Source organism: Drosophila elegans, unplaced genomic scaffold (genome assembly GCF_018152505.1).
Source record: "Drosophila elegans isolate 14027-0461.03 unplaced genomic scaffold, ASM1815250v1 contig_208, whole genome shotgun sequence".
NCBI classification, from domain to species: domain Eukaryota; kingdom Metazoa; phylum Arthropoda; class Insecta; order Diptera; family Drosophilidae; genus Drosophila; species Drosophila elegans.
The window spans coordinates 6,655,480-6,673,801 of record NW_024545578.1 but is presented as its reverse complement, the minus strand read 5'-3'; the positions used below and the strand labels follow the sequence as shown (position 1 = coordinate 6,673,801).

Sequence of the window (18,322 nt, the reverse complement as noted above, 5' to 3'; positions counted from 1 at the left end):
CTTGCCAAATTCTGGACGTAGTCATTAAATAAAGAAATAATATTTAAAAAATGAATATTGTTACTTAAGCTATAAATAATTTACCTTGGATTTATGTTTTAAGTTTAAGTGATCACTAACTGTCCTGGACACCCTCGCTATGTAAAATGTTCTCTCAAACGACGGGCAAATATAATATATACGCACACCTGCCACAAACACACACAATCGCCCATTTAAATTTGCACCTAGGGCCAATTGCAGTTGTTTACAATTGAGTGGCTAGCTCAGCACAATCGGCACAACAACAAACGAGCAGTTGGCAGCAGAAAAAAACGAAAACATCAGAGCAAAGATATAGCCAACTTTTGGTGAACAATGAGCAACCACAATGGGACAGCAAATAAACTTAACCCGAAAACTGACAGTCAAACAAGTCCTCACCTTTTATGTTTAAAAATTGGAGAAAGAGTCTGATTACTTGGATATGATATTTATTTCAATTGATTTGAACAATCATCGAATGCAACCGGCTAACACCTTTTCAGCAACTTACTTTTCATTTTTTAATACTATTTACTTTCTTGGTGCCAATTACAGTAGTTACTTAAATAATTACCATACAAAATAAAGGCATGTGCCGCCAACACTTTTTTTTGCTCAACATTATTATCATATCTGTCTGTTTTTATGTTGAGGCTGGCATTTTTTCATTTTTTGCCATTGTTATCGAGAAATTTACACGAATTTTCAGCTTGTTGCTGAAATAAAAAAAGGTTAGTAAGTTTAAACAATCAGTTTTTTGTCGTTTTTAAAAAAATGTGCACCTAGGCAGATAGTTGTGGGTAAACGCTTAAATCTGGCAGCCGTCAGACGCCAGTCAGTGGACAAGTAAGGTACAGTGGGAGAAGAAAGTATGTGTGCCACAAAAAATCATTTAAATTATATTAATCATTAAATAATTTAATTATTAAATTGCAAAAAAAAGACTTTTTAATTAAACAGATCATTAAAGGATTTGTGTATTATTATTTCAGATGTTCGAAGTCAAGAAAGCATTTAATTAATAAACTTGCTTGTCCTTCAGCTTTCCGGAAATTATACATACTTTTTAACTATGCTAGAAAGTGTATTAAGTTTATAATCAGAAATCCATTATTTTTTGTTAAGTAAATCATTGTTGAATAATTAATATCTCATGAATGTCTATATAAAAGACTTATTTTAGCCACTGTATCTACAGACGATTGAGGGTCATTGAGCTTTGCGGACAGCAAGTGCGGAAACTGACGGAACCCAAGTCTTAAAGAAATTTCAAAATTCACTCTGGCCAAAATTATACATAGAACCAGAGTTAGCAAACGAACGATGCGAGAAGCCAAAAAATGGAAAAAAATCTTTTATTTATGCACGACTGGCAAAAACTAATCGATGGAAATTACAAAAGCGGGAAGGTCAACTTTTCGACTGCCCATTAAGGGGGGAGAAGTTCAAAGGTAAACCTGTTTTAAATTCTAATTATCTTCCTCTAAAAAGAGTAAAGACATGCTGAACTGATCTTCTAGTTCTTTTTTTATTGCCAACGTGGTTTGGATCACACGAAATGTATATCTTTTTTCGAGTAACAAATTATTATTTAGGTTGTGGCAGCCAACTGTTTCAACAGGGGATATTTAAACAACTGCCCAAAATTAGATTCCTTGCGCGAAGAACAATAACACACTGTGCTGTTTGGACGACCTAAATAAATATGCCTAAGTAGATTAATGTCAAAAGTCGGGTAATAATAAAAATGTTACCACAAACAAATGAGCTACAGTCACGTCCACAAAATCAGTCAACTGCCGGACAAAGAGAGTCGGCAAGAGCGAATAAACAGAGGCGAAGAGAGCGATCGTGTGCGCAGAAGAAAATGGTAAAAGCAAACAGCAGTAAGCCGCTGCCAACGTCTTAAAGTTGGCCAAAAAGGCGGCCAAGTGCCCCCAGGAACATTCAGTCAAGCCGCGATCGCCGAGCTCTACGGACGTCTATATCTCCCATACCTATATCTGTATCTCTTCGTGAATCGGAGTGAACCCAAGTGCTGACCGGAAAATTCTTTCGGCCAAGAAAGGTCTTCGTTTAAAAAAGATCTCAAGCGATTGTGTTTTTTGTGTAATTCTCGTTCCTGGATGTCGCTGAACGCCGAACGTTCGTACAAAATGAAACTGCGCGATGTGGAAAATGCCTTCAAATATCGGCGCATACCGTATCCCAAGCGGTAAGTGTGATCTATCCAAGAAAAGAAAAAAAATCGGAGGAGAAAAGATTTCTTTCACTTGAGAATGAAGTTCGTTTCAAAGAAGAAATGCAATTGAGTTCCAGTTTCAGTTTAATTGAAAACCGGTCATAATTGCCATTGAATAGCCTGAGAATTGAGTTGGTAGATCGAAGATTGCGTTCGCCTCGACGGCTGAAGATTAAAAAAAGACTTTGCTCTCGATTCTCCATAAAAAGCATAAAAGCGTTTAACTTTCCGTTTTTCGCAGCTGGTTTAAAAGTGAAAGACATTTCAGGGTCGTCGCATTTGATAAATAATATAATTAAATATAAACTTCCATTGCTGGCAAAAACAGTTCAAACATTTTTGTCGGACTTTAAGTACTGCCAGCAAGTAAATTAATTGCAGCTATTTGTACATATAAAAAACTATCATCAGAATTGGTTAATAGTTCTATAATTTAAACTGTTGCACATTCACAATTTTTTTATGAATAGAAGTAATGTTATTATTATTATCAAATTGATTCATTATGATTATTAAATATTTCTTAATATAAGTTAAAAAATTTGATGGCAACTAATAATATTAATACTCAAAGATAAATATCAGTAAATATGGTTAGAACGGTTTTAGTAGTTAAATTAATAATAAAATAAAATTAAACACAATTAATAAAATTGTGCTTATGAAGAAACAACTAAATTTTCATGCCGCAAAATGAGGTACTAGAAAAAATAAATTAAACATTTTTCTTTTTACTGTAATACATTTTAATGTATTTGATTTTTTCCAAATTTACGTTTTTACGTTAAAATATATGATTTTATTTAAATACATTTTCAATGCTACAATATGAGTAACCGTTTTTAAAAACTAATCCTTTCCATAAGTTAATTCAGTCCATAAAAAAAATACTCCAGCAGCTGACATTTTTCAATTTTGCTCTAGTTTAATAGCAACAATCTCGTTTTTAATTTTTTTATTGCTGTTTTTATTTTCAATTCTTCACATAATTCATTTGGTGTAGCACCTTGGGCCAGCATACAGAGATGAAAAGACGGAAAACCACAAAACCCCAGCTCAGCTTCAACTAGTTCAAGTAGCCAAAAGAGCTGTGTCTTACCACCTCTTCCCTCGAGCTGCATTGTCTAGGCCTACATTTTTCAGTGTTTGTTCTGGCCTTTTACAGAACCCAACTCGGCGCAGTTCAGTTCAGATAAAAGTTAAGAGCCCGCTGACTTGACTGCCCGCTCATTAGTCGATGTTGATGGTCGACGGACGGCGGTTTCTGCGGCCGCCCATAACAATTTTGGCCATTAAAAAGGTGTTTAGGCCAGAGATCTGAGCCACTGCGTCCGCTATTGTGAAATGTTCGCTTTTTTTTCCACGACTGTATGGCCAAAATTTGTTGCAACGAGTGCGTCGAGATGTAAACTAATGATAGTCCGACTACACATGTTATGGACTAATAGGCTTTTGGAAAACGATTTTTTTTAGCTTTTGTTGATTTTCAAAGAGGGTGTGAGAATTTGCTTTTCATTATGGCAAAGCGAACTAGAGTTATGGACAACGGATGTTTGCATACAAGTAAATGTTAAAAGCAATGGTGAAAAAGTATATTTAAAGTAATTCGCTTTTACGGTAGATAATAAATAAAACTTTTGATGATATTGAAACTAGTTTAAAGTATATTCAATTATTTCAAATATTCTGTTTCGTGTAACTGTTACATATTTAATGCTTACCGAGCGAATCATTCCTTTAGGTTTAATTAAACTCAATTAAACTTATTTTACCCTCTTAAGCCCCTTTTTATTATCGATATCCACCAGCCCCGTTTGCCGTTTATTTACAGAACAAATTATTACATTTATTGTATGAATTACTGGCATTAATTAAACACATGACTTAAATGTAGATATGTACTTTGTATGATTACTGCTCGCAGTAGCATAAATTTCACGCTCATTTTGACAATTTGCATGCAGCTGAAAACTCTCAGTCAATCAGTTGGTCACTCAGTCAGTCTGTCAATCAATCAGGTAAACATTTGTTTTTTATCCATTTCCGATTGCGCAGGCGATTTGGCGAAAAGACAATCTCCTACCATTTGCACAATAAAATTATGCAAATATTTAAACATGGATATGATTTATAGCAAGGGTAATACATTGTCCTGGAGAGGAAAACCAAAAAATTTCCCAGCAAAATTGGTGCGCAACTCTTTTGTGCATTTCCCAAATGATATTAATTAATTAAATTAATTGGTTTTGCTTAAATAACTATCCGACAGATGTTTGGCAGCTTCATTAACCAGACACGCGATAAATAAGCATACGGAGAAAATGAGTTCGTTGCACTCAGTTGATAAAAACCTGTCAAAATCGATTTTATAAAGTCAATAACAATTAACCGCCCAGTAAGTAGAATCAAATGCAGTTATGCCATACTTGGGCATGAATTAGCATAAATTACTTTTTCTGATTTGTTTTCCATATAGATTAGGCCTTACCTAATACAATATGTACTTTTGTTTTCACTGCAAGCTGAAGCGTGACAGAAATTATTTAGAACGCCCCAAAAGAGGGTCAAGTGAGGAAAAGAAGCAGGGGGAATATTCAAGCCAGGCTTAAACGAAGAGAGTTTGGCCGACTCTTTACGTCTTTCTCCTCTGTGTCTCTCTTTCTTACCAATTTCTTTCTTTCTTCTGGCGCCACAACATGCAGTCACTCACACTCGCATAATTACATTCAGTGATGTGATTTGTTTTCTTTATTTTGTTTTGAGTTTTGTCTGGCGTTTTGTTTTATTTAGTCTGTCTTATTGCAATGGAAATGATGTATATTGGGAATTTTACACGCTGCTGACGGGCCACGGGAAAGTTAATTAGTGATGTCTGTTTGCGGGTGGCAACTTAAAAGAAAAAAATATTATAATTAACAAAAATGTTGTTAAAATTTCATATTTAAAAGCTTTAAACCTATATCTCAGAAAGAAATAAATATATATATATATATATATAAATATATATATATATTTTTTTTTTTGTATATATATATATATATATATATTTTTTTTTTTTTTGTTAAGACTTACAAAATAACAATAATAAGAGAAATTTTTAAATTAAGTCAGCTTCCAAACTGTGAATTGCCCATCAAAAAACAAAGATAAATTAAAACATGTCTACTGAAGTTTCTTTAAAATAATTATTATTCTAAAAAAGCCACCTTCACTAACTGTAAATTCAAAAAAAAATCTTTTGATGTAAATACTTTATAATTTATTATATGAGAATGAGATGCAGCTTATGTACAAAACTTATTTTCCCAGCACACTCAACATCTTGATAGTTATTTTAAATTCTGGAAACTATAGGCCACCTGGCTGTAATACTTCATCAATTTAATAGCCGGATAGCAAAACACAAATATTTGTTAAATACATTACCCACTACAGAACAGTGAGAGCAACATTTTAGCCCGCACTTTACACAATTTTCCCAAAAACTTCACACCTAACCCGCATGATCTGGTGAAACTCTAGGCCCTCCGCCTACATATCACTCCCTTTTTCACAGATAATTTCGCACGCAACTTTTGGCAAGAGAAAGCCCACAAAATATTCACATGTTTTGTATACATTATAGCAATTTATGACCGCAGCCGTTTAGCACCTTTCAGAAGAGATGACCAACAATTTTACTGGGCCAATTTCAGAAAGCAACAAACGCCCACCAGCAGTCCATTGCTATATGGCTGTTATTAGTTGGTCATAAAAACAAAAACTTTGGTTATGCCCGTGTGGATACCAAAAACAAACGCCCTCTCCCACGAAAACTGAAATGAGATGAAAGAGTTTTTCTACATTATGTAAAAACGGTCAAATGGCGACCTAGGTTACGATTAAAAAAAAATACGGACAACAAAAAAATTCGCATTATTTTTAGCATAGTATATAGAGTGTACAAGAAAGGCAAAAGCTGATTAACACAATCATGTGAAAAATGTGCAACACTTTTTGGCTAAAAATAAAACAAGTGCAAAAAAATACCCAGACGTAGACAGACATGTGGAAATTATGTGTATAGCTTTCACTTGATATACAAACATGGGCTTTTGGACAAAGGGGGCGTGGCCAGCAATGCGTAACCGACAACTGATGATGACAATGATGAATTTTTTGCCTTCTCACGGGTTTCAAGTTTAAAGATTGCCAGGCAATGTGTAAATTGCTGGGCAAAAGGTGAAGTTGAGCGGAAGGTGGAATTAGTTTGGAGGTGGAACTAGTTCAAAGTCATTGAAAATAGTGTTTTTTAAATGAAATAGTCATTGAAATAATCAAGGTGGAGGTTAGGGCAATTTTTTTGTTAAAGTATTAATACCTACACCTTTTTAAATGTTTGATCTTATCAGTTTTTAAGGTAAATCATAGGCTACACTTGTACTTATTAACATTTTTGTACCCCACTCGTTCATCTTTTGAGTTTGAGCAAATGACCATCAACTAATTACCCTTTCACAATACTGATAAAAACAATGAACACAACTCATTAATACCACTTCACCCAACATAGTCCCCTTAATTTGTTTTAGCACTTCCTTGCCCGAAAAAAGACTTTCATAAAAATAAACATTATGCAACGCACAAAAAGTTAAAAAACAAAAAACACATAAACCTCCTTTCAATTTTCGTTTTTCCCGAAACATATCAAGATGGTTGTCTGCTGTGTTTCTCGTACTTTCTCATAAAATTTGATTGTTTTTGATCAAATATGCATGCAAAATCCTATAAATAAGAAACCGAGTATAAATGTGAAAAAAGTAAAATTGTATTCACTTGTTTGCGAGCGTTTTGCTGTTTTTGTTTTTAAGCTTGCCAAATGCAGACGAGGCAAAATTGAATTTAATTTCTTTGCTGCTTCTTCACTCTCAAAGAGCGAAAGTGAGTTAACGCTTAGCTTCAGATCCAAACTGGGGGCTTCCTCGAGTATGTAAATCACTTTTTTTACAGCCGGCAAACTGCTGGAGATTTATGGGCGCCAGCTACTTAGGCGAGCAGAATATTTTACGGTGGGACATGTCTGGGATCCCAAGAGATAAATTCCCAGGTGGGTGGTGCTTTTAACCATTTGGAGTAAACTCTATTATCAAGTGAAAGCATTGAACTGCAATTAGCAGCGGCATTTATGATCCTTTTCACTTTTCGGGCAGCCAAGCATTTAGAGAACTTTTGGTGTTAATTGGTAAAGATAGCTAAGCCGTTTCGGTTTCACTATTTTGCTCTTCAGATGTAACAATTCACTTTCTATAAAACATTTATTTTTTTAGAATTTTAGGTTTCTCCATAAGTTTAAAAAAAATTTGTAACTTCGTAGAAAAACCTTTTTAAAGCTATTTATATTTCTGTTATTATTTATTTATATATATTATTCGGTTAATTGCCAGTCAAAACTTCTAGGAACTTTCGGCGATAGCTGAAAATTACAAATATCTTAATTTGTGTTCCACTCCTTGCACTTGAGAAGTCGAACTGGCTCGCCATAAAAGGCCATTTCATCAACTCTTAAGAAAACTAGAAAAAATAACCGCAATAAACCAGTTTGATAGTTGGCAAATATTGGCCAAGACCGAAACGAATGCACTTTCAAATGCAAGCAAAGCCGAGTAGTCGAAACAAAAAGGCGAAGGCAACGCCTATAAGAAAAAACTAAAACTACAAGATTCCGTGAGCATATAAAAAGTGGAGTCTAGAAACCGACCCCCAACAATGGACCAGGCCAAAATTGAAATTGTAACAAAATGCTCACGACAAATATGCGGTTTTTGTCTGTCCCGACTTACAAGTTTTTCCCCATTTTCCGCCTTCCTCTCTCACTACACTATATATATCTACATGTATATGCAGTATATCTGTTGCCTTTTGGCTGTGCCACTCCAAAAGCTGCATCATGACGTAATGACCACATGAAGCTGCTCGGCCAAGTCATGTGCCACTCGCTGGCTTTTGGGCTAAGCCGCAAACGGAAAATCGGTCCACGGCTCTCGAGGAGGATCCCGAGCCTTACTGTGGTATAATTAAATATTTTTTAATTGCACTCTCTGCGGTCTTTTAATTGCCTGGGGGATTGGCCTAGGCATGACAAGTATGTGAAGAAAAAACCAAAAATCTTGACTGCATTTTCTTAAAGTGGTCATTCCAGATTTAAATGGCCATTGAGACAAAAGATTAGAGTTATTATGACCCACAAATAATTAGAGTGTTGCGATGCTTGAGCAAGTGGAAAAACATTTTATGTGATTTTGAAGGTGTCAGGTTGGGCAAAGGGAGAAAAGATAAGGTCGAACCAGTGGTTTAGGCATTCTTGGGTTAATTCTACATTTCATTGCAGAAGCCGAATAAATATTATTCGGGTTAAATAAAATATTTTTTTTATAAATCATTAACTAATCAAAACGGTTAGAAGTTCTAACCTAATGTAAGCATTTGTTGTAAAATAGTTTTGCATATAACTAAATCAAATCAAATCAAGATTGAACTACTATAAGCATTAATAAAACAAATGTTAGTGTTCATCGCCCAACTAATTTTCAGATTACTTACAATCCGAAGAAAATAGCCTCAACTTTATGGATCATTAAAGCTTTGATTTGATTGCCTTGAATGGCCAAAACCGCTGAAAGAGTTAACGAATTGGAATTGCTCTGTAAAAGAAAGCCAAATTGATCCCTAATGAATGTCGAATGTTGTAACCTGCCATTGAACACCCCCAATAAGAGTTGTAATCCAATTTCGCCCCTTTTCCCTGGCATGTGGCAGCTGTTACTCGGAACTCGGTGAAAGGAGGTTGGCGAATCAAAATTGATTTTAATGATGCCTTCGTTTCGGATCGCTTATCGGTCATGTACCGAACATCATGTTCGTAAATCATAAATCTTGCTATCATTTCGTTTTGTTACCACCTGAATCGGAGGGTGATTTTGGCCCGAAAATGTTTCATTTCTCGGGGCGAACATATGAGTATTTGAACTGTCGGGTGAGGAGTAACTGCCGAATGATGCCCTGATGGGGTCACAAGCTGTGCGTGTACTTTCCACGACCACTGTTTTACAGTCTTGAACAAATGTTTGTATATTAGGCGGAGCCTTCGACTTGCGGCAGGTGCAGCAGGTATTCCACCTGCCTTTCACTAAACAAAAGCCAATAATGCCAGTTGAGTTGGTCCGAGTTTGTTTTGGCGCTTGCTTAGTTTACATCTTCTGTTGGTTTTGTGCGGCTGCATTTCGATGATTTTGATAATGACATGGCTTAAATGTATTCTCTGCCAGTCGTTGTTTATCATTTTAATTAGCCAGGCCACAAGTATCTTGATTTAATTTTGAAGGGGATTTTTCCACACCGATTTCGAATACATGATCACGATGTTATTAAGATATTAAATAGTTACATGAAAGGGGTAATGTCCATAAAAATGAACAAGAGCCTATATATTAAGGCTCTTGTTCAATCGATCAACAATATTTTAAGGCCTTCAAAAAAATTAAATAACAAAAGAAACAATCACTTTTTAGTATTTAATACTTTTAATGAGTTTAAATGTGATCATGCAAGTTTGAATTTATCAGTTTAAGATATTCAAATAAATAAACAATTGTCAAGCTGGATTAAATGAATTTCCTGCTTGGTTGATCAGAACACTTAAGCAATACATCCTAAATTTCTTAGAATCATTTGGAAGATAAATCAATCGTTATAAATAACCTACATCCTTTCCAAATGCCAAAGCTTTTCAATTAACATAAATGCAATGGCAAATATACATACGTCAGACAAGTGCCTGCAATTGAATTGCTTAATTAATTTCCACACTCGCTTCCTCTTTTAAAAACAAGAGAACGCAGAATTGAGACAAATAAAATTGAAAATAAAATTTAATTTTAATGTAGCTTAGACTCTCGTTTAGTCAAAGATGTCCCACAGGATGCAAATCCATTTTTATGTCTTTTTGCTGCCTTTGCTGCCTTTTGCTCCTTCTCTTTGCGATTTTAATGTGCGAAGCGAGTTTTTCCTTCGGTCGCCGGTTAAACAAGTTGCCGAGACGATGGCGACCTACTTTGGGCATCGCCTGTGACTTGGATTCAGTCTGAGACTATGGATGAGAAAAAGCCGGAGATCTCTGTCTGGGCGGTGGCGAAAAAGACACAGAAAACGGCAGTCAAACAGGAAAGAAATATAACGAACATTTATGATAAATTTGATTTTAATTCAAAGCGCCCACTAAAATTTTTTGCATTTATATAGACATGTTTGGCCAATAACAAAAAAGTGCCTTTCTATTTAGAAACATTTTTGTATTGCATTTAATTGAGACAACATATTTTATAAATTACAATAAAAATCTATGAATCCCTTAAATCGACGTTTAAAGGGTTTCAAAATGTCTTCTGCTATTTTTCCTCAGTGTACTTTGTGGCGCCACTTTCTTTGGCGTCCAGTTGACTGGTTGACACCAATTTGAATGGCAAGTTTCTGTCAGGCGGCCCGCTCTTTTTACATCACAAATGAGCAGAAAATCGGATCGGGTTCGCCATGTGAAAGTCAAGGAATGATACAAATACTTAATACTCGAGAGCCCTCCCACCGCCTCACCACTTTGCCCGTTCGCCCCTTCAGGTGGGCACGTCTAAAAGGTGGTTTCGGTTAACGCAAATTGGCGAATGTGGCCAATGGGGATTGCGCAGCTGCCGTGGAGAAAGGATTCTTTCCTTGGGTCATTGCAATCAGCAGAGAAAATTAAACTGGGCTTCGATTTAACTATCTTTGGGCAGTCCAATAAGCAAAGCTTGTTTTTCTTGCCGTATTGAATTTAATAGGCGCTTTGTTGCTTTGGGATTTGCAAGTATGGGAAACTCATTCATATCATGCTTTAAAAAAAACTGCACAAAATCTTATTTTATTATTCAAGTATTTCAATGTATAAAAACAAATGTATTTATTTTTATTTCAAAAAAATTTGCATAAAAAAAGACATTTCCAACCATAATCATTTTCTGGAATTAGCCCCCTTTCTCAAATAACATTTCAATTTTCTGTAGCTCTTTACATTGGCTTAAGCCCCTTTACCAAGTCTTTGGAAAATTATCTTTAAACTCTCTTTGTCAATATCAATTTTCTATGCCGCAAGTCGTTTCAGGTATTATAATGACAACAATGCAAATGCTTATCATGGTCATGGCAGCTCTCGGAAAAGCTAGCTCGAATTTCCAGCGCAAGACACAATATTTTGCCCCTCCCCAATTTCACTTTGTAGTCCATGCAGGCGTTAAATGAGGAGCGTTTGACAACTAGCGAGGCGCCACCTTATCCCTATTTGGCCCTTAAGTCGGAAGCAGTTGTTGCTTGCAGCAGCCAGAGATCAGAAATTAGTGTGCCAAGTTGTTTGGCCGCGGACCGCCCCCACATTCTTATTCAATGCACAGAGAACAGAAATGTTTTCTCCTTTAAATGTTAGTTTGGATTATTAGCTTAGAACTTTTTGTATTGTATAAAATAAGTGTATGCTAAGGAACACATTGATATACAAACTTATAAAGGTACTAAAAGTCTAGTGTAAATGAAAAAAAACTAAAATTTTTGAAACATTTAGAATTCAGTGAATATTATTCACCCCAAGACACAATATTCAGATGTTATGTATAAAATTCTAATTGTTGAGTTTTATATATGTAAAGTAAGCATTTAACAAATTAATTTCCAAATGTGTATTCTTCAAAATTAAAACTATATGAACAAATTTTATTTATACATATTGTAAAGAAATGTTGAAAATATTTATTCTTGAGTTGAGCCTGTAAAACAGGCTTCTGAAAACAGATGACAATCGTTGATATCTTTTCTGTGTATAACCGTGCCACTACCCCTTTCCCCATACCGCCCTCAACCCGTGCACACGTACACAGAGAGCAGGCAAAAATTAATTGCAATGCCGCAAATGACAGCGTCAAGTAGTAAAAGTAAGCACCCACGATGCCAAAGACGGAGATGGCGGCCAAGAAGCCGGAGTTTCAGCATGAAATTGGGCTGCCTCTGCCAGCAGGAGGCGTGGCAGGTGGACGACGGGGGGCGGCGGACGAAGGGCGGACGGCGGAGGGGCGTGTCACGTGCGCTAGTTGCAACAAGGACGAGCTCGTTAAAGGAAACGACAACGATGGCGACAACAATGCGACAACAGCAACAAATACCGTCGAGTTGTTCGCTTCTGTTGTCGAGTGCGTAAATTTTGGTTGTTGCTGGTGTTGTTGATACAAAATGTTATTAACATTCGCTGCAAGTCAAATAAGTAAGAGCAAGAAAGGGAAATGAAAGGCTTAAAGCATTTTCCTTGTTACTTTGACGCCTTTTGCTGGTATTGTTGCTCAAATATTTGGTTCCGAAATAGACAAAAACTTTTAAGTAAAACATTTTTAAATATCAACCTTTTTGACCATTAGTAATTTAAATGAATAGAAATCACAGGAAAAAAATAAATATGTTGCTAGAGTTGGACAAAAATTTTAAATCTAAAATGATTTAGAAATTTTTATTACTTTATATTTTTTTTAAGACACTAATGCGTTGAAGCTTTCTTTCTTTATTTCAAATTAATTTTCTAGTTTAATAATAAGTTTAAGGTAATGGTAATATATTTTTAAACTGTTATGACATTTTAATAATTATGTAATTGTAAATTGTTTTTAATCCACTTAAAATCATTTACCTAAATAACCGCAGAAAGTGTTCATTATCATTAAGATGACTCTTCAAGCCTAGCCTTGCTCCATTATCGCATTAAAAAAATAAACCTTCGCGGCGAAATCAGTTGCCATAACAGTTAATTGTCTACAATTTGACCCACAAAAAGCAATTTGGCACACATATACTCTCCTTACCAATGCCAGTTCTACACTCCAGCAAGCCGGGCAGATTTATGGCCATGATATGAAATTCGTTAATTGTCAACACACATCTCTCCTCACTCCGTCTCCATGGACAAATTCTAGCCCGACAGCAAAACAAATGACAACTGGAGTGTGTTAATGGACGAACTCAACATGTTGCCAGCGACATTTGTTGCAGGTAGCGCGTTTGCCTGCTCGTTCAACACCCCCAATATGAATGAATAACTCGAAAAATAGCTGAGGGAAAGAGTAACTCACAACAGTCAAAACCAAACATATTTACACTTGAAGTAACACTTCTGCAGAAGTCTGCAAATATTTTCTAATTAACGCAGAAAGATGACTTAAAGAAAGAACTAGGGTGTTGAGTCTTCTATTTATTCTCTAAATTTTAAAAATTTATTTCAGGAAGATCCATCTTATATCAAGAAAGCAGTTTCATTACCCCATTATTTAACTTTTAATTGTCTAATCTGAAACTAGCAACTATTAACTATTATATAGCCATTATATATTATTATTTAAAATGTATTCTTAAAATTGTTTTAAAACAATCAGGTATAAGACTTTGAACGATTTTCGAGTTTTAAAAGCAAAAAAAAGTAAGGCGACGCTTAATGAATTCCCAGTCTCATTTTTGCCACAAGTCTTGCACACTCCTTCACTTCCTACAAATGCGTTGTGTACTTAGGACTTTTATGTGTGTACTAGGTGAAATTTAGGGGCAAACTGAGGGGGGCAGTCACTTGAAAAGCCCGCACGTAGGTTTTACAACTTAATTACAAGCCGCGTTAATCTAAGCCAAATGAAGCTTCACCTCACCCGTTCACTTCACATTTGACATGCACATGCTACGGGAATGGAAGAAGGAATTTAAATGGGACCATAACAAGCGAAATGGAACTTCTTGAACCATGTGGGTTGGATGACATTTTAATTGGATGCTTTTTAAACTACTAAACAGTAGATCGTATTCAAAACCTTAAGAAATTACTTTAATTTTGGGTAATAATGTTTATTCGTACAATAACATTAACGACCTCTAAAGATGCGTAGTTAAACACTCCGTTTTCCATAGTTTATGGCATCTATAAAAATACCATTAACAAATAAAAAGTTATTAAAAATTAAGAAATAAAATTTATAAACGAACATTTTTGTAATAAATATCATTTGGTTTTGAATATGTCATTGATCGTTTCCGAAGCTCGTAATAAGATATGATAACATTACCCTTAAGACGTAAAAAAAAACATTAGAATCAAACAACTCATTTTCAAACTAACAGGAACAAAGAAGTCTCTTTGATAGTTTAAGCTTAAAACTTGTCTATAAAATGTTGGGCAAATATTACTCCTAAGCAAAATCTTCAAACAGCTGTGACTTTTGTGAGTTACTTTCCATTCAATTTTTTGCCATTACGTTTTTTTTTTTTTTTGAAGACAAAAAAGCAAATTGTCTTGCCAATGATAATGATGAAGGCGATAATGATGATTTTGTTGGCCAAGATTGACACTTTTATTCAACGACCATGACTGTGACTCTGACTTTGGCCGCAGCTCGATTTGCACAAATGCATCTAACTATCTAACGGCAGTCAAACATACCTAATTTAAATTTCGCTGAATTTGATTATTTACGAAATATATAAAACTTTCTATTTTATATACAGACATCCAGAATTTATTTTTTTAATTACAAAAATGTTGGAAGGTAAATTTAAGAATACTTTCGTAAAGTATAATGAAACTAACTAAATTGTGCCCAAATGGTTAATTGAAATTTGTTCTGCTTAATGAAGCTGTACTGTATCTATATATATCTAACTATTTGTATCGGGTTAGGCAAAAACAATTTTTCTTTGGGCGAGGGGTGTGGCTGATTTGCAGCGGAGCGTTGCATTCGCACGTTCCTTGAAAGCGCCGCACAATTTGCAATTGAAAGTTGAGTTGTATATTTACTTTTTTTTTGTATCTCTTCACAGTAACCGCAGTTAGCCATTTGATCGAAAAGAAGACCTTTTTCCCAGCACAGAATGTTGTGTCCGGCTGGGATTTTATTTCTTACTTTTTACTCAGCTTTCTTTTATGGGATCACGTTCTATTTGAAACGTGAAATATTTGCAACAAGCCTGCTGCTGATGAATGGAAATAAATCATGATATAGAAAGAGGAGAAAGGTGGAAACGGAATGGGAGAGCATAGAAATAAAGAGTGGAGGATAAAGCCCAATTCCGCACATTCAACTCAATTTTCAAGTGCGTGTTAAGCGCCACTTTATAACATACAATATACGATATACTGTACACGATTTACGATATTCGATACGGGCGTGAAATGCCTTCAAAATGTTTTCTTTTCCCAACCAGCATCTTCAGTAATCGTTTCGTATTTGATTATTATTTTGCGGCTGTTGAACGCTTCGGCTGGCAAAGTCGTTAACATTTATTTTGTTGTATTGTATTACACTTGAGCGTGCCGAAGAAGATTACAATAATTTCGGGGCAACTCGTCGCCTTTGGCTTAATTGTATGTGGATTTTGAGACTGCACTCATTAAACTTGAAAGCTAATGACTGTCTAACATGGAAAATGGAGAAAACGATTGGGCTAATAGCTAAGAGTTATCCATAAGGATTCTAAAAACTATTAACCAAAATAAAATTTATTATAACTATTGCAAGCTCATAAATTATATTGTTGTTTAAATTAAATTAATTTCAGTATTTTCACAACTATAATCTAACGATTTAAATGCACTTTTAATAGATACTTTTAGTGCTGTAAAAACAAATGTTTTGATTTTAACGGCAGTAATTTACTAGAGCGTAAGTTAAAAGTGCCAAAATCGCTTTCACCACTGAAAGCCACTACCGAAATTCCATTAAAGTCCAGGCAAATTTGTTGGACCCTCTCACCCTATTTAAACATTGTCTAAAAGCAATTTTGTTGACCCAACTTTTTTTTTTTGTGCCCTTCGCTTGTTTACTTAAAATTTATCACAATTACTTTACCACATAAAACGCAATGAAAAACGAGAAAAACTGTTTTTTTGATGAGTTTTTAAATGCTGACTGAGTCTTGTTATTAGAGTAAACAAACCACAGAAAAATAACGAAATAAAAGAGCAGCGGCAAATGCAAAGCCGAAAAAAATGAAGAATAATGGTAAAATGTAGTTCAAAAATGGCATAACATTTGTGAAATTAAAATAAACACAGTTCCAATCTGTGGACGGTTGTTGTTGCTACTTTTGTTTTGTGGCTTCAATTAAATCATATGCCAAGCTTTGGTGGCTTTTCATGCTGCAGAAAATTGTTGCTATACATCCATAGCTATAGCTACTTATACAATACAATATCAGCCGCCCGCCGCAGTCTTCATCTCTTTCCCACTCAAGACCGAGATGGGAACGTGCAAAAACAAAACCAAAAACCGAAAAAAACTAAAAAGAAAAACAATTGCATAAAAAATTCACATGACTCGAATCGTTCGCGTTCGTCTCTTTCGAGATTATACAACTTTCTAATCAAAATATTATTTTATTATTTTTGCTAGTGCCGCGTTGATGTTTATTTTCGAACCTTGCTTTACTTCACATTTTTTGTGGCGTCACTAAATTCAATTGCCCAATTGACTCAATCAGCCGCAACAAAATTTCCGTCTCCATTTTCTTCGGTTACATTTTGGAAATAAAGTTTCCGGTACGCACTTTTCGTCTGAGATTTGCTCCAAAAAAAAAATTACTAGTAGATTTGGGTCAGTTTTGCCTCCATCAGAAGCCAAAGTAAAACCAAAACTCATCGACAGGGGCACGTAGAACGTTTTAATTACAATTGGCCTAGTTTCCCTGTGAGCCGAGATTTTGGACCGTTCTCTGTGGCTATGGCTGATGGCTATCTATATGCTGGCCAAAGTCACGGAGCCTGCTATCAGATTAGAGTTAATAGTTTAATTGGGAGTGGCCCAGGGGAATTCTGCTTTTGGACCAAGCCCCAGGGAAATGTGCTTAAATGTGGCGACAGAGATCTCTGTAAAAGCCCAAGATTATTTATTGTTACTTCTTTTAAAATGAACTAAACGCAAACTACTTATAAAATATTACCCATTTTGTTTGACCCTAATAAGCAAAAAAGTCTAGTTAATGGAAAGAATTTGAAGAATATCTATATATCTTTGCTTATTGCTTATAAGCAAAATTACATTTAAAAAACTAAATTTATATAAAATAAGAATAAATGTTAATCCTAATAAAGTAAATTAAAATGAACAAAATTAAATGCAACAAAAAAAAGCTAGTATGAGTAATAAACATACATAAGCAATTCATAATTTTGAGTGATTCTATTTCTTAGAGATAAAGAATGACTGAAAGCCTTTGAAGAAATTTTTGTGTCTTGGCCGAAACCTTTGAACTCGCAGATTTTAACAACTTTAAGACACCCAAATTTACTGTCCAATTTACCAACTCTTTGTCTTTGCAAGATCCCGAAAGTCCCAAAGAAATCATCTCCAAATTGGTTTCCTATGACCTCAAATGTGCTCACTGCTTTGGGATGAAGCCTAACGGAACAGCCAGTTTTAGATATTGAACCCTGACCCAAGTGACCTCATTGCACCTCTCTATGCGCTTCTCACACACTTTTCCTACGCGCTTACACAACAAAAGCAGAAAGCCTCATTAACTGACCTTAGTTGACAATTTTAATGGGCCTTTGAGCCGGACCCACGAAAATTGCCTAATGAAGTGCTCATGGATTGCGAATGCCAGCCAAAAGTCAAGCAAAAGGTTCCCGCAAAATTGAAAAAAAAAGTGTTGGCTCAAAGTTTGTTGAACTTTTGTTACGCCAAAAAACGCGGAATAAAATTCAATTTCTTTGCATATTAAATCAGGCAAATCATTATGTGACCCGGGGGCAAACTAGTTATAAAAAGATCTGCCGCCAAGCGATTGGGTTATGTCATGGTGCCAGTGCCAGGCATTTTTCCTCCCAAATGCTAATGTTCGGTAAAGAATAGTTCTGCAAAGTAAGGGGCCGAACATCTGGGCATATTCATCGATTGTATGATTTCATATTTCATACCTTTGCGTTCTTTCAAGTGGTTTGGCCACTTCTTATACTAACACCACTGGCTGCGGGGCAAA

General features: G+C 35.3%; 1 protein-coding gene across 10 annotated transcripts in view; it reads left to right on the top strand.

Moving 5' to 3' along the window:
- The first annotated feature begins 1,949 nt into the window (after positions 1-1,949).
- Positions 1,950-18,322, top strand: part of LOC108146008 (heparan sulfate 2-O-sulfotransferase pipe) — a 43,533-nt gene continuing 27,160 nt past the window's right edge. For 9 of the 10 annotated variants that reach the window (XM_017271775.2, XM_017271781.2, XM_017271780.2 and 6 more), the window contains exon 1: positions 1,951-2,239. In XM_017271775.2, the coding sequence (XP_017127264.1) occupies positions 2,151-2,239 (89 nt within the window). In that variant the 5' untranslated portion in view covers positions 1,951-2,150. Of the gene's footprint in view, positions 2,240-18,322 lie in introns of all 10 variants that reach the window. The other variant, XM_017271773.2, reaches the window with a different exon arrangement.